We start from the raw sequence: 25,842 nt of genomic DNA, 5'->3' as shown, positions 1-25,842 counted from the left end.
TCCGCCTGTATTTTAACCTTGTTCCAGTCGCAAATGGCGAATTTACGAAGTATTTTAACCTGGTTCTCGCTGCAAATTATCGAGACCTCCTGGTCCAGTCCACGTCGTTGAAACTGTTTCCGGGTCCACTTTGACGATGCCCACGCGAACGGAACGATCGGTTGCCGCACATCGAGCGGCTACAATTAAAAGAAACTCAAGATGCGGCTGCTGACAACGAAAGCGACCGTGGAGAGCTTTGCCATTTTTATTTCCTTCACCCTGCCTTCACCTGTGAGCAGTCTCTTCTCCGTCGCCACCGCCCCGCACCGCGCTGGAAAGCGGCGTCTTGGTCGGCTCCGAGCCTCCCATCCTCCCTCCTCGGCGCGTAACCTGAGGTGAGATCCGCATGCGATTCTCAGTTCCTCTTCCGTTTAGGGTTGCCTGCACCACAGTATTGTGAGGTTACTCTCGCCATTCATTTTCTTCTACTGTGGTGGTCGTCGGTCCTCCAAAGAACGATTCCAATTGTTGGAAATCGATATCTTGGTGCATGCGAGGGTTCTGGCTACCGGGGCAAATCGATAGGAGCGGGATTGTGATGTGGCCCGGGCTGTCTGGTGTGGAATTCCATGGGGGAGGTGCAGAATTTCGGTTGGGTCTTTGGCCCGGTGTTGAATATGATATTTCCCCCCGTCAATTTGGGAGAGGAAGGTTGGGAGGGGTTCTCCTTTTTGGGAGATTTTGGTATTGCAATCAATGACTAAAGAATGCAGAACGTTCAATTAATTTTGATGACCAGGACGTTTTTGTGTTGGAGTTTGTCCAGAGTCTGAATTTGCTAGTATGATGCAAATGGAGTAATCAGAGTAGACATGCTGTTCTCGGCTGATTAGGTTGGATTACTAAATTTTTTATGTTCATGGTGTGGGAAAGGAAGATGGGGCTTGGTACAAGCGTTAATTTAAGATGATGGATAAACAAAAATTACTCAAGATGAGAAGGGCTACAAGAATTCATCCTCTCTTCCATTCTGTTACACTCCAATAGTGCATTAATTGAATTCCTTAGATGGGGGGTGGGGGCATAGGCATATTTATTTTCCCTTCCTAGATGCAACTAATTGCTAGTACTAGTTAAAATACTTGGCCATTGTTGCCTGAGAACCAATCATATTTGTCTGCAGTTTGGCGATGCAACTGTGTAGTGTAGGATAAATGGTTTTCATATAATGGCATTGGCAACAATAACAATTTGCTTTTCTATATTGGTATCAACAGCCAAAACAGTATTAACGTTGCACTAGCTTGAGGTACCCCCTTCAAGAGGTCAAGATGTTGTGGCGCACAATACGCACTATGGATGTAATGATGCATTCTTCGTGTTTCCTTCTTCCAAAACTGCATCAACCTGCCAACAAACCAGTCATGAACTATGCTTTAGTCGTTCTTAACCAGCAACTTCCACGATTCATGCCCCGCCTCTGGGCTCAAGGTAATTCTAGTGTATTTTCCTTTCTTTTGTATGAAAAGTGTCCTTAAACGTTTACCTTTGAAATTGATGTAGAACAGCAAACTTGAGGATCTGCGCTGATGGAGGAGCTAATCGTATTTTTGATGAGATGTTTCATATGACCAATGATGAAGATGAGAAAAGCACCAGAAATAGGTGAAGTTTTCCTCCATTGTGTCATACTAAAGTGCTTATTGATTTTTAACATTCTTAAGGTTATTATTATAGAAGCTGCCATATACTGCTGTCTTTATCAATGTCAAAATGGTCATTTACTCTGAAATACTCCCTCCATCCCAAATTACTATTCGTTTTGGCTTTTCTAGATACAAAACTTTTAATATGGATCTAGATGTTTGTATGTCTAGATACATAGCAAAAACTATGTATCTAGAAAAGCCAAAACGAATAGTAATTTGTGATGGAGGGAGTATGTATCTAGAAAAGCCAAAACGAATAGTAATTTGTGACGGAGGGAGTAGGTTTCTTCATTGGATAGTTATGCCTTATGCAAAAAAAAAACTAAAAAAACTTTACAGGGGTACTAAAATTATTACGTGTAGGGACAGAAAAATGGTACTGGTATCAAAGTTTTGTACCTCCCGTGTTATAACTGGTAGTACACTTGGTACCTCTTGATGGACCGTAAAAAGACTCATGCAAAAATAGATTAAATGGTTGAATGTGTGTCTGTGTCCGTGAGGGTTGGGTTAGATTTTGTTTTGTAATTAGTTGAGGTTCAATAGGATTACTTAAGTTCTGGGCCAACGTTGTGGTACAGGTTAAGTTCTTTCTAGAGCTCATCGAACAGTTGTTTATAAAATAAGAAAATTATGGGTTTCCATGTCCTAGGGAATCAGATGGAATGGTTGTTTTTTGTGTGATGGGGAAGGGATGGCTTTGGCTTTAGGACTTTTTTTTTACTCGAACGACGCAGGAGAGCTGCGTGTCATTTCATTAAGAGAGAAAAGAGAGTACAACGAGTCCGGTTAAGGACCAAAACCCAAGCACTGAACACACCCACACACACACCTACACAGCGAAGTTGGCTTTAGGACTCAATTGACTTGGTCCTGGTTGTAGTGGCGTGCCGCTGCGTGAAGAGCGGTGCACAAGTGGGAGGTTGTGGAAGAGTGAAAATAGATGAAACAAGGATAGATGCGAGGAGATACCTCTTGCTTAAATCCTTGAATCTATATGCTAAGATGCCTAAGCATGTATGCATTACTGCCAGTTGTACATCTCAAGCATTTTAAATATATTTTTCATGTCGATACATATAAGATCTACCATAATATGCCTAGTACTTTTAGATGATTGCAGAATCCTTGCTAATGATTCACAGAATTCATTATTTTCCGTTAGCTGATTAGGGTATCAAAGATAGAAAAGTGAACTTTGATTATTAGTGTTTAATTTCCGAAAGTCTTTTTAGAAGAGTTACTGTATGTTATAATTAGGTTATGATTCTGGGTTGATGTTCAATCTTCTAAAAAATCATTGCTCTTCAGACTTCAATGTCATTTTCTTAAAAAATATTAATCGAAAAATAATTTGGAGGACTCTTCTTACCTAACATCATAATTAGCTGCTGTTATACAGGTATGTTCCAGAAATAATTGAGGGGGATATGGATTCTATAAGGCCTGAAGTTAAATTATTCTACTCTAGTCAGGTTCTTTTACTTGAGTTTTCTTTTCTACATTGTTTATCTGGTCATCCTAGTTAGGGTTCTACATAGCAGTCAGTTCATACTTGATTTTTAAGTTAGATTTAACTCGTAAGAACTAAACGTGCATGTACTGTCATTTGTGATGCTCTAATGCCTACTCCAACTTGCTTGGGACTGAAAGGCTTTGATGTTGTTGCAGTCAACCGAAGGCTTTAGTGGACAACTGGACAGCATCTCGTTTAGACACAAAATACTAATACTTGTCAAAGATTCCATTTGTCGTTGTAAATCACTGTCCCTTCAATCAAATTGCTATATCAATCAGTAGAAACTTGTTTTATCATTACGTATACCTTAACCCAAGAGTTAGAGGCCTTCTGCATTTCTCCTTTTGTTTTCTTGAACAGGCATGACAGCTGCATATCATTGCATTAAAGAAGAACAACCTGTACAGAACACACATACGCTCCCATAAAAAATAACGACTCAACCCGTGATAAATCAACCATCTGTTCTCGGGCCCAAAATCAGGGACAAGCCCTTGGACTCAGCCATGCACCACAAGTGCACCTCATCACCAGAAAACTGGCAAGACAGTTGCTAAGCTAGGTGCAGAGCACTGGAAACAAAGTTATTCCTATGATTCCAAAGACTCGGAAGCTTCCAGAATGATAACCAAGTGTGTGAACCAGCAACACCTGGCTGTAGTTCCACCTAGGAGGATCCTCTGTATAGTAGTCCATCTGACGTGACTATAGTCAGAACTCTGAATGGATGCTGGCTTGGTGACTTTGCAGGAAATGCCAATTCTTTTGGTTATTATGTCGACAAACTTGCCGTTTTCTAATTACTATGGTCAAACAAATAAATGATTTGATGCTTCTATCGATCGCATAATGAACTAAAATGAGCTGCCAAACGTCTGTTTGAAATTTGGTTTCCAAACTTCAATATGAGTATAAAATACTGCATTAACAAATGCATGCCATTTCTTTCTTGCATACTTGAACTAAAATGAGCTGCTACATGTCTGTTTGAAATTTGGTTTCCAAAATTCACTTATGCTATGAACTTCAATACAATTATAAAATACTGCATTAACAAATGCATGCCATTTCTTTGTATTACACTAGTTTCCATACATATGAACTTTGCCTGAAATGTTTAACGACCAAGTGAACTTTAAAGCCATCATTGACTAGACTTTCGTTTTTGCTAAACACCTCTTATTTTCAGGGATCCAAAATTTCTGATAAATCACATAACCAGGAGACAACAGATTTACATAAATGTATTTCTCGTATCCATCTCCGTACACCTGATCATGAAAAACCTAATGTAAGTAGCAATCACCGTACACCTGTTTCTGTTTCCTACATTTTTGTATTTTCTATCAATATTAGATTCACAACTGAAATTCATTAGTAAGTGGGGCTTACTTTTTTCCTTCAAAACTTGTAGCTCTGTGTGCTTGTTACTGGAGCACTAGGTGGAAGGTTTGATCATGAGGCGGCAAATATCAATGTTCTGTATCTGTTTTCGGACATGAGGATTGTCCTTCTATCAGATGATTGCTTGATTAGACTTCTTCCCAAGACGCATCACCATGAACTCTATATTGAGTCATCTGTTGAAGGACCACATTGTGGGCTTTTTCCTGTTGGAGCACCATCAACAAGCACCACAACCACTGGCCTGAAATGGAATCTAAGTAATTTCTTTTATGCTTTATTGTCTGGTCATAAACTTGTGTAAGTTCCTGGTTGAGCTGCATGTGCTACGGATTTTCTAAAAAAATCAAATTAATGTCTATTGTGTGGAAACACTGAGGAATTATTTGTTGAAATTAAAGAAAACACATATATTGTCAAGTTTATTCATGAAAAAATAAAGGAAAAAGTCCATTTTACTTCCCTCACCTATTCACTTTCCGTTTAACCCCTAAGCAAAATTTAGGCTCACTTTACTTCCCTGAACTAGTTTATTTGGTCCAATCTACTCCCTAACTAGATTTCTCCTTTTTGTTTCTTCATGTACAAGTTGAGTTTTAATTTCAGATTTTATTAGTAGACTTATAACATGATGGCCTACATTAGAAAAATACACTAGAAATTTTTCATGATTGCATTTCGTATATTTAAGATCAATTTCGTATTAAATATTCATAACCTGTGAAAATAATCATAAAAAATTCTTAGGATAATTTTTTAATGTAAAGCACCATGTTTTGTATCTGCTCAGAAAATTTGAACTCAAAATTCAATTCATACATGGAGAAATGAAAAAAAGAAATCTAATTAGGGGGTAGATTGGACCAAATGAAATAGTTCAGGGGACTAAAGTAAACCTAATTTTTTTTCAGGGGGTTAAGTGGACACAGTGGAGATTTTTTCCAAAAATAATCTAGTGGAAAATGAAGTACTGTTTGCTGACATTTACATAAGCATTGAACTCCACATGAATCTGTTTCCGTCAGTTCTCAATTTCTCATGGAGAATGTACATGAACAGTATAGGATTTGTTATAAACTCTTTGTTATAAAGTAGTGTTGATCCTTTTCTTCACTTCCAGGTGAATCAAAGATGAGATTTGGGAGCATGATTAGCACATCCAACATTGTGCAATCGGAAAAGGTAACTGTACAGTCTGATGCAGACCTTTTATGGACAATTTCTCTGCGAAACCTGACCTAAAGAGCTGCTAGTTATCATCTTTTTCCCTTATCTTTGCTGGCACACAAGCTCTTGTACATCTGTTTTTGTGTTTTATAAGTTGTGTGCCTGGTAAATGAATACCATCTGTTGGCTCATCGATAAAGTCTCAATATCATGAGATAGAAACTCACGAATCATGAGGTTAGAAGGATGTCTAACACGATCATGAGCTGCTGATGAATTATGTGAATAACACAAGCAGACATGCATGTTGTATCCTATCAGCCTGTATTAATGTATGTTTGATTTTTTTTATAATGACTGTTGAATTTGAAAGGGAACTTGTTGTATGAAGAGTCTTCTCGACATTACACACTATTTGGCTGGATTTTGTTATGACGATGGAGAGTATGTCACTTGGGTTCAGTGCTCTATGCAGCATGCAAAGAGTTTGGCGCTTCCTTCTTTTCCTTTTTTATCTATGACCATGACAAAATTTGACACATAAGTCGCCTGACCATGCCCACTATCTACTCTTGCTCCATGAATAGGCGGATGGGGCTGGTGAGAGCACAGGACTACTAAAAATGGTTCAAAACTAAAACAAACCAAAACAAAAAAAAAAGATTTGGTTGAAGTTCTTGAAGCCAATCTATTTCTTGAAGTTCAACACTAAAACAAAAAAAAGTTTTGCTTGAAGTTCTTGAAGCCAGCCTATTTTTACATCTCCGTGCTACTCCCTCCGTCCACAAATGCAAGTATTGATGAATACAGTGGTATCCTTGTCACCCATGGGGTCAAGGAAGAATGCATTATTCACATCACTAAGGGGAATCAAAACATGGTCTCTAAGAACCTACGGATCAAGGCAAAAAAGGGAAGAACATGGTCTCTAAGAACCTACGGATCAAGGCAAAAAAAGGGAAGGAATGAGAAGAAAAAGGGAAGGAATGAGAAACATGGCGGAAAATAGATCAGATCTAAAATCGCCTGGGCAAGGCGGCGACATGAAAATACCTCGGGAACAGAAGTGGAGGTCACCATTAATTGACTTTGGAGCTTTGATCTCTGTGGGGAAGGTTGAGGATGACCGGTGATGAAGACACCTAGATTTGTGGAGGTGGGAAACTTGGTTGGCACGAGGTAGAAGAAGAAACGACGGAGCGGTTATATAATAGTATTGTTGATCAGGTGAATCTCGAAAATCGAGGGCGCCGCCATCATGAAGATTGGGAAAATAATCATGATTGCAACAATGACTCTTTTGGTTTTGGAAGGATATTGGCTCGGGACCTGTGAAGATGCTGATAAGAGAAGAGAATTTTGGAACATAATGTTATATTCTAAAATTGGGGGGCATGTGTTGACACCAGTTTTTTACCAAAGTCAACTGCTGTTGATAAGGTTCTGACGGCTGATGAAGGAGAATGAAAATGTTTGCTGATGAAGCCACCTTGAATAAGATTGACCGCAGTTGACCAGGGTTCCAGAAACCGATAGAAGACTAGATGGGCCCAGTCCAAAGCGAAATCGACTCTTCCAAATAAGGCAAAAGCGTGGAGAGCTATCTTTGGTAGTTTTTAGAAATAGATGTAATAGTTTGTATCGTATTCGACTAGGATTTTAGCTTGCTCTAGGGTATAAATATAAACCCATGAGCCTTGTAACAATCAATCATCAATTAATCAATACAACTTTTCGACGCCATGCCACAAAAACCCTAGGAGTAGAAGTAGAGTAGTTTCAACGAGTTCCTTCCTGCGCGCACGGTTGCATCGGCTTCGATCTCAGGCGAGCTTGTAAGTATCGTCACCCGGTCATTACGACCTCTATCAGGACTTTCTATGTTAAGTCTTATATTCTGATATTTGGTTGTGTGGCTAGTTATCGAGTTATCTTAGATTGCAAGTAGAACTTTCTAGTCTTTGTCCAATATTCTGCTTGTCTTCGATGTTGCTCCCAGTTATCAAGTTGTTTGGTTTTATTAAGTTGCATCGTATCGATCTCTTAGTTCTATCAAGCGCTCATAGTTATCGAAGAACTTAGATCTAGCTAGTTTGTCTTCGTCGGCTCCTTTGCCCTATTTAAACGTTCACAGTTATCAGATTGTACCGGCTGGTTAGACCTTGCATGCTTTTACTGCTTTATATATGCTAGGTCCGGTAGATCTTTACCCCTGCCCCTTGTATTGTAACCGTCCGGCCTTTGACGCCAGAACGCTACTGTTGAGAGCCGAAGTATCGGTTGGGTATTATCCATATCTCACGGAAGCATGATGATGTCATTGAGCCGATAGGGGCGCGCGTACGAGGCTTTGCTGCCATGAGCTTGTTTGACTAAGGTAGTGGGTCGATGTTAATGCCCTCTCACCGTGTTACCTTGTCTAAGTTTAATTATATGGTCATGACATTGATTAGGATTCCATTAGCTTAATTAGCTTGTAAGTGGTAGGCAAGAGGTCCTTGTGTGCTATGTTTAATCTATTAGGTTAATAGATTGATGTCAATGCCCTCTCATTCATGTTACCTTGTCTAAGTTCAATTACACCTATCAAGACATTGACTAGATCTGTTAGTCTATTTGGTGAGCGTATGGTTAGCAAGGGCTCCTTTTATGGTTGTTGTTTTACAATGCTTTATCTTAGCCCGTCGGCTCATACAGCCGATGGCACATGCCATTTATCCTTTATTTATTCACACCGCCTTATTACATTAAATATCTATCTGTCGTATTGATTATTCAAATAACTCCTACCCATGAGTTCGAAAGGCTTTGCCGCCGATCGGCTAAGGAATTTAATGTTTACCTTGTCAATTTTCAGGTCAAATTGATTGGCACGCCTTGCACCACTTCGAGCCAATTTGGAGCCTGCACTAGAGTTAAGCAGGTCTCTCAGGTCCTTTGTGTTGTTCAACGCAGAAGCCTGAGGTCTAGATTTTGCATCAACACGCTCTTGGCACGCCTAGTGGGACCCAGATCGTTAGATATCAAAGCCGATACAAGCAGTCGGCTTGTCAAAAGAAGCTTCAATGGATGCTGCTGCAACTGATGAAATTGAAGGCAAGCTAGGACAAGGTTTTACGTCGGTTGACCTGCTTGAAGAAATTGACATAGGACCAGGTGATCGACCAAGGCCGACGTTTATAAGTTCCAAGCTGCCTCCTGAGTTCAAGTAAAAATTGATAGCATTGTTAAAGGAATATCGAGATTTTTTTGCGTGGGAATATTATGAGATGCCAGGATTGAGCCATACCATTGTGGAACATCGGCTACCTATCGAACCGGGTTATCTGCCGTTCAAGCAGTCGGCAAGAAGATTCAAGGTAGAGTTGTTAGAAGATATCAAGGTTGAAATCACCCGATTGTATGAAGCTAAGTTTATCAGACCTTGCCGTTATGCGAAGTGGGTTTCAAACATTGTACCCGTTGTCAAGAAAAATGGAAAGTTGAGAGCTTGTGTAGATTTTCGCAATCTAAATAAAGCTACACCGAAGGATGAGTACCCAATGCTAGTTGCAGATACAATGGTTGATGCGGCATTAGGACATAAGATCTTGAGTTTCATGGATGGAAATGCGGGATACAATCAGATATTGATGGTAGAAGAAGACATTCCAAAGACTGTGTTTCGATATCCCGGAGCTCTTGGCTGTATGAATGGGTGGTCATGACCTTTGCTTTGATGAATGCTGGTGCGACTTATCAATGGGCTATGAACTATATTTTCCATAGTCTCATTGGTAGGATTGTGGAGATCTACATTGATGATGTGGTAGTGAAATCCAAATTCCTTGATGAGCACTTAGCCAATTTACGCAAAACATTGAAATGCACGAGGAAACATGGTCTAAAGATGAATCCAAACAAATGTGCTTTTGGCATATTGGATGGAGTGTTCTTGGGTTTTATGGTTCACGAAAGCGGAATTGAAGTTGGCTAGAGGAGCATCAAAGCTATCAATAAGATTGTTCCACCAACAAACAAGACAGAGTTGCAATCTTTAATTGGGAAGGTCAATTTTATCAGGAGGTTCATATCCAACTTGTCAAGACGTATTGAACCATTCATGCCACTGTTAAAGTTGAAGCCCGATCAAGAGTTCATTTGGGGAGGAAAGCAACAAGCCATTTTGGATGACATTAAGAGATATTTGAAGATGCCATCGGTTTTGATTGCGCCGCAAACTAATCGACCATTCAAATTGTATTTATCGGCTGATGAGTAGGAGATTGGGTCAGTTATGGTTCAAGAAGTTGATGGGAAGGAACATGTTGTCTTTTATCTAAGTAGAAGACTTTTGGATGCAAAAAGAAGATATTCGCCTATCAAAAAATTATGTTTGTGCTCATACTTTTCATGCACGAAGCTACGACATTACCTGTCAACCTCTAAGTGCACGGTGGTATGTAAAGCCGATATGGTCAAATACATGCTATCGGCTCCTATCATGAAAGGAAGGATTGGCAAATGGATTTTGGCTCTGACTGAGTTTGATTTTATGGTATGAATCAGCTAAAGCTGTTAAAGCTCCAGCTGTGGCTGATTTTATCAGTCAACATCAAGAAGATTTAGCAAATATGATTGAGCTAGTTCCATGGGTCTTATTCTTCGATGGATCGTCATGTGACAAAGGATGCAGTGTCAGCTTATACATTGTGTCACCTCGAGGGGCAACATTTGAATTTGCTTTTTCTTTCAAGAAGGAGATGACTAATAATCAGATTGAATATGAAGCGAATTGAAAGGATTGCATATTTTAAGAGAATCAAGAGTCAACGTCGTGGATATTTTGGCGATTCACTATTGGTTATTAATCAATTACTGGGGATTTATGAATGCAAGGATGATTTGCTACAAGAATATTTCAATAATTGCAAGCACATATTGGAAGAATTTGAGGTCCTATCATTGCATAATATTCCACGAGAGCAGAATGGAGATGCCAATTGGCTGGATCAGATGGCATCTGGATATCGACCGACAGAGCAGATTTTGGATCTCACAACTGAGCAAACTAACCAAACTGTTCAAACTGATCAAACTAAGGATGGGAGACAAGAAATAGTTGATTATTTAAAGAATCCTTCTCAAAAGGTTACCAAGAAGTTATGATACAAGGCTATTAAATATGTGTTACTCGGTGAATCCTTGTATTATCGGAAGATTGATGGAATCTTATTGAAATACTTAAATCCATAAGAGGCCAAATCTACAGTGGATGAAGTGCATGGAGGAATTTGTAGTTCTCGTCAATCAGCTCATAAGACGCGGTAGGTAATCTTGAGGACTGGATATTATTGACCGACAATACTGGAAGATTGTTTTAAATATTATAAAGGTTGCTAAGAGTGTCAACAATTTGGAAATATTCAAAGAGCACCAGCATCATCGGCTATGAATCCAATCATCAAGCCTTGGCCGTTTAGAGGATGGGGAATTGATCTTATCGGTCAGATTTATCCATCATCGAGCAAAGGTCACGAGTTTATAATTGTGGCAAATGATTATTTCACAAAATGGGTGGAAGCAATTCCATTAAAGAATGCCAATTCAAGTAACGTCATCGATTTCATCAAGGAACATATCATCCATAGATTCAGCATTCCTTATACTATTACAACCGATCAAGGGTCAATGTTTATGTTTGGAGAAATTGAGGAATTTGCTGATGGTTTAGGGATTAAATTATTAAATTCTTCACCTTATTATGCTCAAGCTAATGGTTAAGCAGAAGCTTCCAACAAGAGTGTGATCAAGTTGATAAAGCGCAAGATTGATGAAACTCCCAGGAAGTGGCACACAACGTTGAATGATGCATTATGGGCCTATCGGATGGCTTTTCATGGAGCTATTAAAGTTTCGCCTTATCAATTGGTTTATGGGCATGAAGCGGTATCATCTTGGGAAATCAAGAATGGATCAAGAAGGGTTGACAATCAAGATTAGCTTTCAGCCGATGAGTATTATGGCCTAATGAAAGATGAGTTGGAAGATTCAATTCATTGTCGGCTGATTGCGTTGGAATGCATTGAAGCTGATAAAGCTCGGGTTGCCAAGTATTATGATATGAAGGTGGTGCCCAAGAGTTTTCAAGAAGGTAAATTAGTTTGGAAATCGATATTGCTGATAGGGACAAAGGATAATAAAGTTTGGAAAATGATCGTCTAATTGGGAAGGACCCCATCGAGTCAATCTTTGCGTTCCTGGAAATGCATACATTTTGGAAACTCTTAAAGGAGAAGTATTCGCAAAAGCTTTAAACCGAAGATATTTAAAGAAGTACTATCCTAGCATCTGGGTTGGTACATAATGTTGTTACCAAATATTAAAAGCTAGACATATGTTTAATAGTTATGTGAAAGCCGACAGGAAGGAGGGAACAAAGTATTTTTTTTACAAAGCCTTCTCAAGGGCCTCAATCGCACGCATGCAAATCTGATCCACGTCAGCTATTAGCTTCATGTCTAGGACAATCAGCATGTAAACGTCCAGCAAACTAGGAGCCATTGGGCCATCCCCAAACATGAAGGTATTAAGTGCATCAGACCAAAAGTATGAGGCAATAGCAAGCATAAGTTCATCCTTTTCCATGTCAGACAAAGAAAGCTCAATATAGTGGCCAGTGCACAGTTCATCGCATTCCACCCTTTTAGCAGCCAACATCCTATGGTATCATGTCCTCCAACCTTGAGGGTTGCAAGGCCATGAGCGAAAACTATTTTCCTAGACAGTTAAATCCATGGAGGAGGACTTGTAAGGAATCCTTTGGGTTTCAGCATTAATGAAAATGAATGGGATCCTCATCACCCATGGAGCCAAGAAAGAATGCATTATTCATGTCACTAAGCAGAATCAAAACATGGTCTCAAAGGACCTACGGATCGAGGCATAAAAGGGAAGGAATGAGAAACATGGCGGAAAATAGATCAGATCTAAAAGCGCCTGAACAAGGAGGTGACATGAAAATACATCGGGAACAGAAGTGGAGGTCGCCATTGATTGACTTTGGAACTTCAATCTCTATGGGGAAGGTTGAGGATGACTGGTGATGAAGACACCCAGATTTGTGGTGGTGGGAAACTTGGTTGGCTTGAGGTAGAAGAAGAAAGGATGGAGCGGTTATATAATAGTATTGTTGATCAGGTGAATTCCGAAAATCGAGGATGCCACCATCATGAAGACTAGGAAAAGAATAATGATTGTGGCAACGACTCTTTTGGTTTTGGAAGGATATCGGCTCATGACCTGTGAATATGCGGACAAGAGAAGAGAATTTTGGAACATAATGTTATATTCCAAAATTGGGGGCATGTGTTGACACCGGTTTTTGACCAGAGTCAACCATTGTGGATAAGGTTCTGATGGTCGATGAAGGAGAGAGAAAAGGTCTGTTGATGAAGCCGCGTTGACTAAGATTGACTGCAGTTGACCAGGGTTCCAGAAGACGATAAAAGACCAGATGGGCCCAGTCCGAAGCAATATCGACTCCATCAAATAAGGGAAAGCATGGAGAGTTATCTTTAGTAGTTTTTAGAAATAGCTGTAATAGTTCGTGTCGTATTTGACTAGAATTTTAGCTTGCTCCAGGTTATAAATATAAACCCATGAGCCTTGTAACAATCAATCATCAATCAATCAATACAACCTTTTGACGCACGCAGCCAAAACCCTAGGTCCGATAGATCTTTACCCCTGCCCCTCGTATTGCTAACTGTCAGGCCTTTGATATCAGTGTGCTACTGTTGAGAGCGATGTATCGGTTGGGTATTATCCATATCTCACGGAAGGATGATGACGTTATTGAGCCAATAGGGGCGCATACAAGGCCTTGCTGTTGCGAGCTTGTTTGACTAAGTTAGTGGACCGACATTAATGTCCTTTCACCGTGTTACCTTTCCTAAGTTCAAGTACACGGTTATGACATTGATTAGGATTCCATTAGCTTAATTGGCTTGTAAGCGGAAGGCAAGAGATCCTTATGTGCTATGTTCTAATCTCTTAGGTTAATAGATTGATGTCAATGTCCTCTCATTCATGTTACTTTGTCTAAGTTCAATTAGACTTATCAAGACATTGACTAGATTTGTTAGTCTATTTAGTGAGCGCATAGTTAGCAAGGGCTCCTTTTATGACTGTTATTTTACAATACTTTATCCTAGCATGTCGGCTCATACAGCCGATGGGACATGCCATTAATGCTTTATTAATTCACATCTCTTGATTACATTAAATATCTATCTGTCGTGGTGTTTATTCATAGAATGACTACCCATGAGTTAGAAAGGCTTCGCCGTCGATCGTCTTAGGAATTTAACATTTACCTTGTGTCAAATTGACTTGCATGCCTTGCACCACTCGCGAGCCAATTTGAAGCCTGCACTAGAGTTAAGCAGATCTCCCAGGTCCTTCGTGTTGTTCAACGCAGAAGCCTGAGGTTCAGATTTTGCATCAATACTGGTGCTATTCGAAAAGATGATACCTTGGCGCAGCATCCACTACCACAGAATGGAAATTTCGTGAGAGTCCAAAACCCTCGTGAAAATAGCTAAAGCTGCTGCGAAAATAGTTCGTGACGTGATATTTTCACAAAAATCCTCTCACAAATATAGCACCATGAAAATGCGATTTTCATGAGAGTGAACCGCTAGGATCTTTTTCGTGAGAGTATTTCATGCCTATGACCTCCATGAAATACTTTGTGGCACCAGGTTGCCAAGTTTATTTTCATGAGAGCCGAACGTCACGAGAAGTCTGCCACAAATGATTTTCCTAGGAGCTTCTAACTCATGAAAATCGTACAGGCCGCCACGAGATAATTGCCAAGCCAAATGGCACATCCCGTTTTCATGAGAGGAAATGTTTTTTTCTGTGTGGAATCTAGCATTGTACAGCAAAATGAAAAGACAGTGGCAGAATGGTAAAAGGGTAGACTGCATAATGTCCTCTAATTTGCTCTTGCTCTAGTTAGAAGAGTCGGGCAGCTCATGAGCTCATCTTGGAACTTGGATTGGATCCTCCATGGTGCATGGATTTTTTCCAGGCGCCTGCCACTGCCGTCTACACGACCATGACGGCAACGGCATATAGTGATGGCTCATTGGGGAACCGGCCTGCCTGATCACATGACCATGCATGTGTCAAAGGAAACAGTATCAAATAATGCCTGTAAAAAGTTTGTGAATGGCAGAGGCATAATGATATCTATTTTCTAATGGCTTGCACATGATGAGCTACGACGCAAGGAAGAATTCCAAAGACAAACGACATTCATGAAGAAGACATTTATCTCACTGCTGCCACAACAGCCGCACAACCTAACCCTTTAGCATTGCTACCATCATAAGTTTCCTGCTGACCCGTCTAATTAACAAAGTGGATGGTTAAGTATGATCGCTCTAGCCTGGGGCTGATAAGTCACGGTGCAATCTTCAGTGCAAGTTAGTGTGCATGAGGTTCTGATGTAGGCACTAGCCCGATCTTCCGTCAGGTGGGGATAACTCTCAATTTGGTGGAGATATAACACACGCGATCCGGCTTCCAATCAACAAGATTTGAACCCCATAATCATAGCACCACGTCTCCTCTGGTTATCAACCATGCACAACATGATTGACCTCGCCACGAAGGTTTTTCCTGCAAGCGAATCGAAGAACACAAACAAACGTGAAGGACGCAATCTAAAATTGTAGATGTGTATGAAGCAAAGTGGATAAAAGAGTTCAAGCTCTTGGCATGTAAGGACTAATCGCCATAGTCAAGAAGAACAAGAATAGAGGTCCTGTATCACAGTAAAAAGACTTGTCCCCATAGTTACAATGACAATGATCTGTTTCTAAATGGAAAACTAGAACTAAACAAACCCAAACCCTAATGTGGCGGTAGCTACTGAATATATGAGGGTTAGGTCATGCATGACTCCCCTGGACTCGCCCCCATGGGCTCCCATACGATACACGGACCAACGACCCAAAAGACGATGGTGCAGCATTCTGGCAGATTCTGGACGTCCATTTATTTCGATGATTCCCGTTAACTCTAAGTTAATTTAGGCCTAAGACTAGTGGCATTGGAAAGCTTATCTTCTTAGCTTGGAAAGATTATCTTCTTAGCTTTCCAAGCATATGTAGAACACCCAAAACGGAGCCCGTATGCGGCCTGTGTGTCATTTTTGATGCGGGCTGCTCCTGGACTCTGAGGTGGACTCGAACTTTGATTTGCTTTAGGCCTCCACCTCAGGGACTCAAACCGGGTTCTCCACTTGGAAAGCCTTGGTGGTCTCCTCCATCTTCATGCTATTCTCCAAGTATGGCCGTATGCATACATGTCATGTCCTCATGATCCTTCCCTTTTTGAGAGAAAAGCCATCCTCAGTGCCGATTGTGCTCAAAGCTGATCCTGTAGGCTCCTTGAACAGAATGCACATAATCTGTATTCTCATTTCTCAGCAGGACTAATAGGTGCATTGTGAAGTGATGGTTCTGAATTTGCACATGAGGTTGTAAGCTCCTCTTTTTTTTCGCGTCATCCTTGTCCTCTTGCTTTTGTTCATAATCCTGCAAAAGGTTAGGCATAGCATGAGATACAACAATAGACTGATCCTCTAACTGATGCACCTCATCATATGAGTTAATTATATGAGATGGATTAGCAAAAGTTTCTCCCATAAGAAATCTCATATCATCCCAAGTTTGAGGTTCATCTGATGGATTTAAGGTCTCTCACCAAGTTAAAGCAGAAGCTCGCAAGACACTACTTGCATTCATAACCTTCCTCCTTGCACACATAAAATAATTAGCAAATATTTTATCTATTGCTATTTCCCACTCAATGTTCTCATCAGAACCTATGCCATCATAAGTTGTGGGTATGAACAACCTGTTATTGTTAGAAGATAGAGAAAGACAATACAAAAGTATTATCTCTATCAACTAAAAGGTGGTGGAAAGGTGGAACTGCACAATATCTCAAGCGTCTTACCACACTCTTACAAGTGTTTGATATCAAGGAAAAAGGATGGTACAAATGGTGGCCAATTCGTGATACTTACCAAGAGGGTGTGAAATCATGATTGCAAGGGTTGAACCTGTGCTGAACAAAAGTATATATGTGGAGCCTGGGAGGCCAAATATATGTAGCAAGGATGAGAAATAGTTCTATTCAAAAATTGCAAAACTGAAAATTAGTCCCAAGCTAGTCTATGTCGCCGGCCTAAACTTGTCTCTGACCTAGATCAAGCAAGCAACTAGAATAGGGGCCCTGGATCATAGTAAAAGAACTTGTCACCATAGTTACAATGACAATGATCGGTTTCTCAATAGAAAACTAGAACTAAACAAAACCCAAACCCTAATACGGTTAGGTCGTGCATGACCCCCTGGACTCACTGTTGGTGGATGGCGGCCTCGGAGTGGACTCCGTCACAACAGTTAGAGAGTTTCATTTCGAAGGGGAAAGGATCCCTTCTTGATGAAGCCTATCAAACAAGTGTCTAGCCTAACTCCCAACGAGTGGACCGAAATTAAAACAAACTAAGAACAATAAATGTAGAAATAGTAAATGCAAATAACTTGCATTAACTTCGGACCAGCTGTCCCATCAGTTACAATAGCTCCACTATTTATAGGGAGATCAACCGTCACAAAATACAATTACAATATACCATTACTCAATGGCTAGATTCCAGAAATATTCTAGGGTACAATGGAAAATACAGCCTTCGTACGGACTCCTCTAGCTGGTTATTGTACAGCTCCTTCGATCCACACATGGAGGACAGCGTGGCCTTCAACGTCGGGCATCCACATCCTCCTGTATGTGGAGAGGCCAAGCCGATGATGAAGATATCAGCGCTCCTTCCTGGAGTCTTGAGAGCTGGCCGTCCACCATTTTTATTCCGAAGGCCTCTTCGTACGCCTAAGGACCCTTCGTCAACACCTTCCTCTTCCCTGTATCCAAAGCTCGCCACAAAGAAAACAAGCCGTTAAGGTTAACTCAGAAGGGGGTTTCTCCCTCTGAAGGTATTTTCCCCAACACTCGCCCCCATGGGCTCCCATACGATACACAGACCAACGGCCCAAAAGACGATGGCGTAGCACTGTGGCAGATTCTGGACGTCCACTTGTATTGAAGATTCCTATTGACTCTGAGTTAATTTAGGCCTAAGACTGGTGCCATTGAAAAGCTTATCTCCTTAGCTTTTCGAGCATATGTAGAACACCCAAAACGGAGCCCGTATGCAGCCTGTGCGTCATTTTTGGTGCGGGCTACTCTTGGACTCCGATGTGGACTCGAACTTTGATTTCCTTTGGGCCTCCACCTTGGGGACTTGAACCGGATGAGCTTTGGACCTCCTTCTTCACTTGGACAGCCTTGTTGGTCTCCTCCATCTTCATGGCATTCTCCAAGTATGGCCGTATGCATACTTGTCATGTCCTCATTAGGTTCAATGGATCATCTCTAAGATCCAAATTGGAAAAATAAAAATTTTCGCTCATGTGTCAAGTCGTAGGTGTAGCAAACTCTATTGTGCTTTGGGTAGCAATGATTGTACTAACATCTTGCTTGATGAGCTCTACTGGAATCACTACTAGTAGACCCCCCTTTAGATACACCATATTTAGAGTTAGACACGCTTTATTTCGTCTCTATATCAATGTTGGCACACTTTCATAAAGCATGTTAGAAGCGTCTTCGTATGGACTGTGTCAAGCTTCGTAGAGATGAATTCTGTAAGGATTTCTATAAAATAAAGAGACATTTTATAGACACGTTAGAAGCATATCTACACATACTGACACAATTTTGTAGACACATGTATAAAATGTGTCTATTGCTGTAGGTACGTAGTATAGTAACATCTCGTTTGTCGGGTGTATAATGGCGGGCACTCGCCATACATAATACACTCGGCAAACAATAGCTTTGCCGAGTGTCGAGGAGAAGACACTCGGCAAAAATCCACATGACACTCGGCAACAATTTGACACTTGGTAAATCTCCAGCACGTGGCTCGCACATGCGCCGTCTGTCAGGGTAGTGTGCCGACCGTTAGTACTTTGCCGAGTATCCGTTACGGACACTCAACAAAGCAATAGGTTGCTGAGTGCTTCCTCCAGACACTCGGCAAACTTAGAAGTTTATCGAGTGTTTTCCACAGGCACTCGGCAAACTTAGAAGTTTATCGAGTGTTTTCCACAGGCACTCGGCAAACTTAGAAGTTTACCGAGTGTTTTTGTAGGCACTCGGCAAAGGCAAAAAAAAATTTTCCTCCTCTGCCCTCCACACTTTTTCTACTCTCCACATACAACATTTGGTAATGCATCTTAAAAGTTGGTCTATTTTTTGGTCTGTTTGCTATTTTTAATGAATTGATCGTATTAATAGGAATTTGTTTATTTAAGTCAAATTTTAACTGCAAGTGATTGAAATAATGGAATAAAATCAGTGAAAAAATCATATTCATGTTATTGCATCCGGATTGAGGTGTCAACCAGGAAATGAAATGAAATTTTGAACATTTTTTTTCGAAAACATGACCACGAACGTGTGGTTGAATGGTTGTTAAATTCTAAAAAAAGCAAACGAAGTCTGAAAATCACAAAATTTGTCAAGATGTCATGATATTATATGTGGAGGCTGTGGTAAAAAATTGAGAAGGTTTCGCACAATTTCTGACATATGATGCTTACAAACCGACACATCTCCCGAGAGGGTTCGTAGAAGTTAGAAAGGATCCGATAAGATTTGGAGTCCAAGTGACACTTCAATTGGAGTTTGACTTCAAAGCTTTTTGTCTAGGCAACATACAACATAGATTGGTTCATGTCAAATTTTGGAAATTTTTCGGATCCGTTTGATAATTTTTATGTATTAACTGCAATTATAGATTTTTATAGATATAAATTCAATTTGAGCTATAACTGCATGACATAATGGAATAATATGAGTACAAAAATCAAATGTCCATTGTTGAGTGAATTTGACAAGGTTTTTCCAAAGTATATAAGAAAAAGGTTAGTAAAACATGTTATTGAAGAAGTATACATGAAATATAAGTGTACTTTGCCGAGTGTCTAGTGAAAACACTCGGTAAAGATAATAGTTTGCTGAGTGTCTTTGCTAGACACTCGGCAAAGTATGTGCACGGGCCCGCTCGCAGGCGCGTGTTCCGATTGAAAATTTAAAAAAAGTTTAAAACTTTACTTTGTTGAGTGCCAGATCGAGGACACTCGAGAAAAGCTGACTTTGCCGAGTGCCAGATCGCGGGCACTCGGCAAACCTCGTGACTTAAACCCCGCGGCCTTTTGACTCGAACACTCAGGCGCCAAACAGCTCCGCTGCCCGGTATCACTTCTGCTGCCGCTGCCGCCTTCCGCCGCCGCCCTCCGCCACCGGCGGCGGCCGCTCCCGCCAACCCGTCGCCCCGCCCCCCCCCCCCCCCCCCCGCCCCCCCGCCCGCCGCCCTCTTCCTCCGGCGGCCTGCTGCCCCCAGCGCCCCGAGCCTCGCCTGTCGCCCCCGTCCCAGCGCCCCGTCCCGCTCTTGCCCCAGCGCCCCACGCCCCGCCTGTCGTCCCGCCCCCGACGCCACTGGCCCCGGCACCCCCGGCCCCGGTGCCCTGCCCCCGGTGTGGCCGCCGCCGCCGGACGTCCCCTCGCCTCTCTAGGCCGACATTCCTCACCCCTCCCGGTAATCAATCTTTGTACTTCAAGTTAGAAAATTGAAATTAGAAATTAAAAAAGGGTAGAGAGGTAGTAGGATGAAATAGAAATTAGAAATTACAAAAGTAATTAGAAATTAAGAAAGGATAAGATAGAGAGGTGGTAGGACTTTTGTTTTAGAAATTAGAAAAGGATGTTTGACTTGGCAATCTAAGGTATAAGAATTGTATGTGGAAGTCGGCCATCGTGCCGTTCCGTTGCTGTAGATGTGGTTGTCAGCCATCGTGCCGTTTTATTTGATGCAGGTTATGGAAACCTCCACGTGCAGGGGAGGTGCTGTCAAAAATTTAACTTGACAGTAGTATGTTCTTTTTTTTTTGCAAGAGAGGCTTCGTTACCGTCCTCGAGTCGTCACTTTGTAGGATAGCAAGGTGAGGTATCCTACACCTCTCTTTCCATATGATGTTCGTATATCACGTAACCGAGTTAGGCGTCTCCCGTTCGAAAGAGATACGGTTGGAAATATGTAGATGTTTGCATATCTATAACCGTACCTGTTTTGAATTGTCCATGTTTTTTGGACAGCCCGAGGATGTGTAGGTGGGTTTAGTTTTCATGGTCTACTCCGATCCGAGATAGAGTTTCGGCAACACCTCCCTATTGTTCTCCGGATACACAATCTCCCTTCCAGGACGTGTATTTGGAGAACAGCGGGGAGGTGCTGCCGAAATTCTGTCTCGGGTCGGAGTAGACCATGGAAACTAAACCCACCTACACATCCTCGGGTGGGATTAGGACCTATCTTCACCTAATAGACAGTATAGGAACGTGTAGATGCAACGTGATTTTTTATATTACTCGCTGATATGCTAGAGGATGGAGGATCGTCAGTGGATGTACACGGGTCGCTCTAGTCAGAATTTGTTGACCGATGAATGGATTAACAAGACCGATGGTTTCTTTGAACGGGCATTTGCGAGAATCAAAGGAGCAAGAGACACTTGGTGTCCATGTAGCAAATGTGGAAACATGCATCGGCAAACCAAGCTGGACATGGGTAAACATCTTGTTAGGCACGGATTTACGTCAGACTATACCAGGTGGATCTACCATGGTGAAGCCAATCGTGGGAGAGACGAGGTCGTCAGACAACGCATCGAGGAATATGATGATGATGCTGGGGTGGGAGACATGTTAGATGACTATCATGAAGCACGTATGGAGCCAGAGGCTACCGCAAAGGCGTATTACGACATGTTGTCTGCAGCACAGCAACCCCTTCACGGGCATACCAAGGTTTCTCAATTGGATGCCATCGCACGTCTAATGGCCGTGAAGTCCCAGTTTAGCTTGAGTTGAGACGCCTTCGATATTATGTTGACAGTTTTTGGGAGCCTGCTCCCGGAGGGTCACATCTTGCCAAAGACCATGTACGATGCACAAAAACTTCTTCGTGCACTTAAGATGCCATACGAGCAAATACATGCTTGCCCGAAGGGATGCATCTTATTTAGGAAAGAGTATGCGGAAGCAAAGTACTGTCTAAAGTGGGAATCGTCTTGGTTCCTAGAGGTAGACTCTGGTGATGGTCAGAAGAAGCAGCTTGCAATCCCTGTGAAGATCCTACGGTACCTTCCCTTCATACCGAGGATCCAATGACTTTACATGAGTGAAGAATCCGCCAAACAGATGACATGGCACAAAAACGGACATCGATACGATGCTGAGAAGTTGGTACACCCATCCGATGGTGAAACCTGGACAAAGTTTGATGCAATTTATCATGAGAAAGCTCTAGAGGCTTGTAATGTACGTGTTGTGCTAGCAACAGAAGGGTTTACCGAGGATCCAACGGCTTTACATGAGTGAAGAATCCGCGAAACAGATGACATAGCACAAAAATCGACCTCGATACAATGCTGAGAAGCTGGTACACCCATCCGATGGTGAAGCTTGGACAAAGTTTGATGCGATTTATCATGAGAAAGCTCTAGAGGACCATAATGTACGTGTTGTGCTGGCAACAGATGGGTTCAATCCTTATGGAATGGCGGCTGCCCTGTACATCTGTTGGCCCATGTTCGTTATCCCCTCAATCTCTCCCCTGGTGTCCTCTTTCAACGACAGAACATATTTTTATCATTGATAATTCCAGAACACCCGGGGAATAATATGAGTGTGTACATGGAGCCTCTGATTGATGATTTGGTCCGTGCATGGAAGGAAGGGGTATGGACATACAATTGAGCTACAAGGACAAACTTCAAGATGCATGTTTGGTACCAGTACTCCCTGCATGACTTGTCGACATATGGTATTTTCTGTGGCTGGTGTGTTCACGGGAAGTTTCCATGCCCAGTATGCAAGGCTTCTTTGAAGTTCATTTGGTTGACGAAGGGTGGAAAGTATTCTTCGTTTGACAAACATCGACAATTCCTCCCTCCTGACCATCCATTCAGACGAGACATTAAAAACTTTACAAAAGATGTCGTAGTTAACAACCCCGCACCGCAGATGATGACCTTAGCCGCAGTTTGTGCTCAGTTAGATGCTCTTGAGGTCAATAATCATGAAGGTGGTTTTGTGGGATGTGGCGAGCAACATGCTTGGACTCAGAATTCTTGTTTGTGGAACCTCCCCTATTTTGATGACCTTCTTCTACCACATAACATTGATGTAATGCACACTGAAAAAAATATCGCCGAGGCAATTTTTGGTACAATCATGGACATTCCTAACAAGACAAAGGATAATGTTAAGGCTAGAGTGGATCAAGCAAGGTTATGCAACAGACCAAAGCTAGACATGGCACCTCCCAGAGCCGGCAAGTCGTGGAGAAAGCCTAAGGCCGATTTCATCCTGACGAGAGCCCAAAGCAGGGAGGTAATAGAATGGTTCCAAATGTTAATGTTCCCTGATGGGTATGCAGCGAATCGGAAGAGGGGAGTGAACTTAGCTACTATGCGAATCAACGGGATCAAAAGTCATGATTACCACATATGGCTTGAGCGCCTACTTTCGATGATGGTTCGAGACTATGTCCCTGAGTATGTTTGGCAGGTGCTAGCGGAGTTGAGCAATTTCTTCCACCAGCTTTGTGCCAAGGAGTTATCTTGGACCGTGGTTGCAGAAATGGAAAGAATGGCACCTGTGTTGCTTTGTAAGTTGGAGAAGATCTTTCCACCTGGCTTCTTCAATCCGATGCAGCATATGATTCTGCACCTCCCGTATGAAGCACGAATGGGGGGGCTTGTGCAGGGCCGTTGGTGCTATTCAATTGAGAGATGTCAAAAGGTTCTTCGAACTAAATGTAAAAATAAATGCAAATTTGAAGCATCCATTGCAGAGGCATACATTTTGAAGGAGGTGTCAAACTTCACAATAAAATATTATGCTGACAACCTTCCTAGCGTGCATAATCCACCCCCTCGTTACAATGACAACGAAGCTGAATCAAGCCTTAGCCTTTTTTGAGGACAACTCGGAAGTGCAAGTGGTGCGACACAGAACACCTTGAAACATGAAGAGTGGCGCACTATCATGTTGTATGTATTGACCAACCTATTCGAGGTGGAGCCGTACATACTGTAAGTTCTCAACAAACTTGTTTGTTCTCAATTAGTCACTATTCTATGTCCAACTCGCATGTTTCTCGTTGGTACAAGGAGTTCCATCGTCACTTCTGGCATAATTCAAGGGAACCTACCCCGCATGAAGTGGAGACTCTTCTCAGAGAGGGTGCGGGAAATGGAATGTCCGATTTCATTTCTTGGTTCAAACATAAGGTACATTCCAATTTAGCTCGTACTTAGTTTGATATTACAAGTTGCTCGTACATGCGAATAATATAACGAACCACCCTACTTCAACTTGCAGTGCCAAACCAATGCGTCTATGAATGTCGAGTTGAGACAGGTTGCCGATGGCGGTGCCTATAGGGTCAGATCGTTTACCGGTTATGACGTCAATGGATATCGCTTTCACACAACAAGCCATGAGCAGAGTCGGCCCAATCGAAGGACCACAAATACCGGAGTTTTTACGCCAGGCTTTGATGGTGTCGAGTACTACGGAAGAATTGAAGAAATATACGAACTAACTTTTCATGGTTGCAAAGTTCTTAATCCAGTCATATTCAAATGCCATTGGTTTGATCCATCAGTCGTGAGACGGGCCCCTAATCTTGGGTTAGTCGAAATTTGGCAATCATCTGTCTTACCATGAGATGAGATACCTTCGCCCCGGTCGTCTGAGGAGGATGAGATACCTTCCGCACACACCTCTAGTGATGAGGCGGAGGTACAGGAGGAGCAGGAGCAGGAGCAAGAGCAGGAGAGGGAGGAAGGGGAGGAGGCATGGGATTCATAGTCCAAGATCTGGTTGCGAGGTCCCTCATCCCTCCCGAGGCGACCGATCCCTCTTCATAGACGCCCACTGATTCAACCCACTGGGGCAAAGTAAGTTCCTTTACATATTCTCAGTACTTTTGATATGTTGAAAATTACAATAGAGGCTAATAATTTATATTAATCACTTGTGCAGGAGTTGGATTAAGCTCAGTGGGGGTGGCCACAACCGCAAGGTCAACGGCCTCCTTGGTCTTTTGTGTAGGCTACACTTCCTTGGTCTAGTGGTCTTCGCCGGACAGGAGGAGCCGGCCTACACGTGGGACCACTATGTCGCCGCCGCCGACGTCGGTGATCGTGACCACAGGACATTCGCCAACAAGGCGGAGCGGGTAAAGGTCGAGCTGTGGGTAAGTATTCGCAGCACTACATTGGTTAATACTTCAGCTTCACTGGACATTCTTGAAATAATAACTGTATGCAACGTGTCTATACGCAGGACTTCTATAGATGCTAGGAGGGATTCGAGGCTAGGGCGGCCTCCGTCACTGAACAAGCCACCAAGAAGCTCGTCAAGGACATGCACTACGAGGTGCGGGTTCAGGCCATCATCGACTTCTATGCTGAATTCAGAAGGATGAAGGTCAAAAAAGAAGAGGCAAGGATAATGAACCTGACCAAGGAAGAATTCATGGCGGTAAATACAGAACGTTAATACTTACTATTTCTAAGATTAATTACGCTTAATTTCTTTTGTTATATGTCACACACTTGATGATGTAGGTGCCTCCGTGGTGGTACTGAGCCTATACCCGGTGCTGGGAACAAATGGTGGACGTGTGGTTGCAGCCCGGGTGGTTGGAGAACCACCTTGCTTGCCGGGAGCGGTGTCTGCATATGCCATATGCATCACACCATCAAGGCAGCCTGAGCCTTGATGAATACAAGGAAAAATAGGTATGCGAATTCATTTCTTTATTCTCACACTCAATGCTGCATAATTTCTAATCCTTTTGCATTT

At 42.1% G+C, this 25,842-nt stretch overlaps 1 protein-coding gene across 4 annotated transcripts; it reads left to right on the top strand.

Annotated features, from left to right (window-relative positions):
* The first annotated feature begins 216 nt into the window (after nucleotides 1–216).
* Nucleotides 217–6,171, top strand: LOC117857543 (thiamine pyrophosphokinase 2). 4 transcript variants are annotated; one of them, XM_034740261.2, is made up of 7 exons: nucleotides 217–377; nucleotides 1,260–1,473; nucleotides 1,551–1,647; nucleotides 3,094–3,166; nucleotides 4,400–4,501; nucleotides 4,625–4,874; nucleotides 5,735–6,171. In XM_034740261.2, exons 2-7 carry the CDS (start codon nucleotides 1,314–1,316, stop codon nucleotides 5,854–5,856), a joined length of 804 nt encoding a protein of 267 aa, XP_034596152.1. In that variant the 5' UTR covers nucleotides 217–377; nucleotides 1,260–1,313; the 3' UTR covers nucleotides 5,857–6,171. The 4 variants fall into 4 exon arrangements, with proteins under 4 accessions (XP_034596152.1, XP_072150309.1, XP_034596150.2 ...); XM_072294208.1 differs by having other exon boundaries at nucleotides 4,625–4,914; XM_034740259.2 differs by having other exon boundaries at nucleotides 219–377; nucleotides 1,286–1,473.
* Nucleotides 6,172–25,842: the final 19,671 nt, after the last annotated feature.

This window comes from Setaria viridis, chromosome 5 (assembly GCF_005286985.2).
Source record: "Setaria viridis chromosome 5, Setaria_viridis_v4.0, whole genome shotgun sequence".
NCBI classification, from domain to species: domain Eukaryota; kingdom Viridiplantae; phylum Streptophyta; class Magnoliopsida; order Poales; family Poaceae; genus Setaria; species Setaria viridis.
This window is presented reverse-complemented; position numbering and strand designations above follow the sequence as displayed.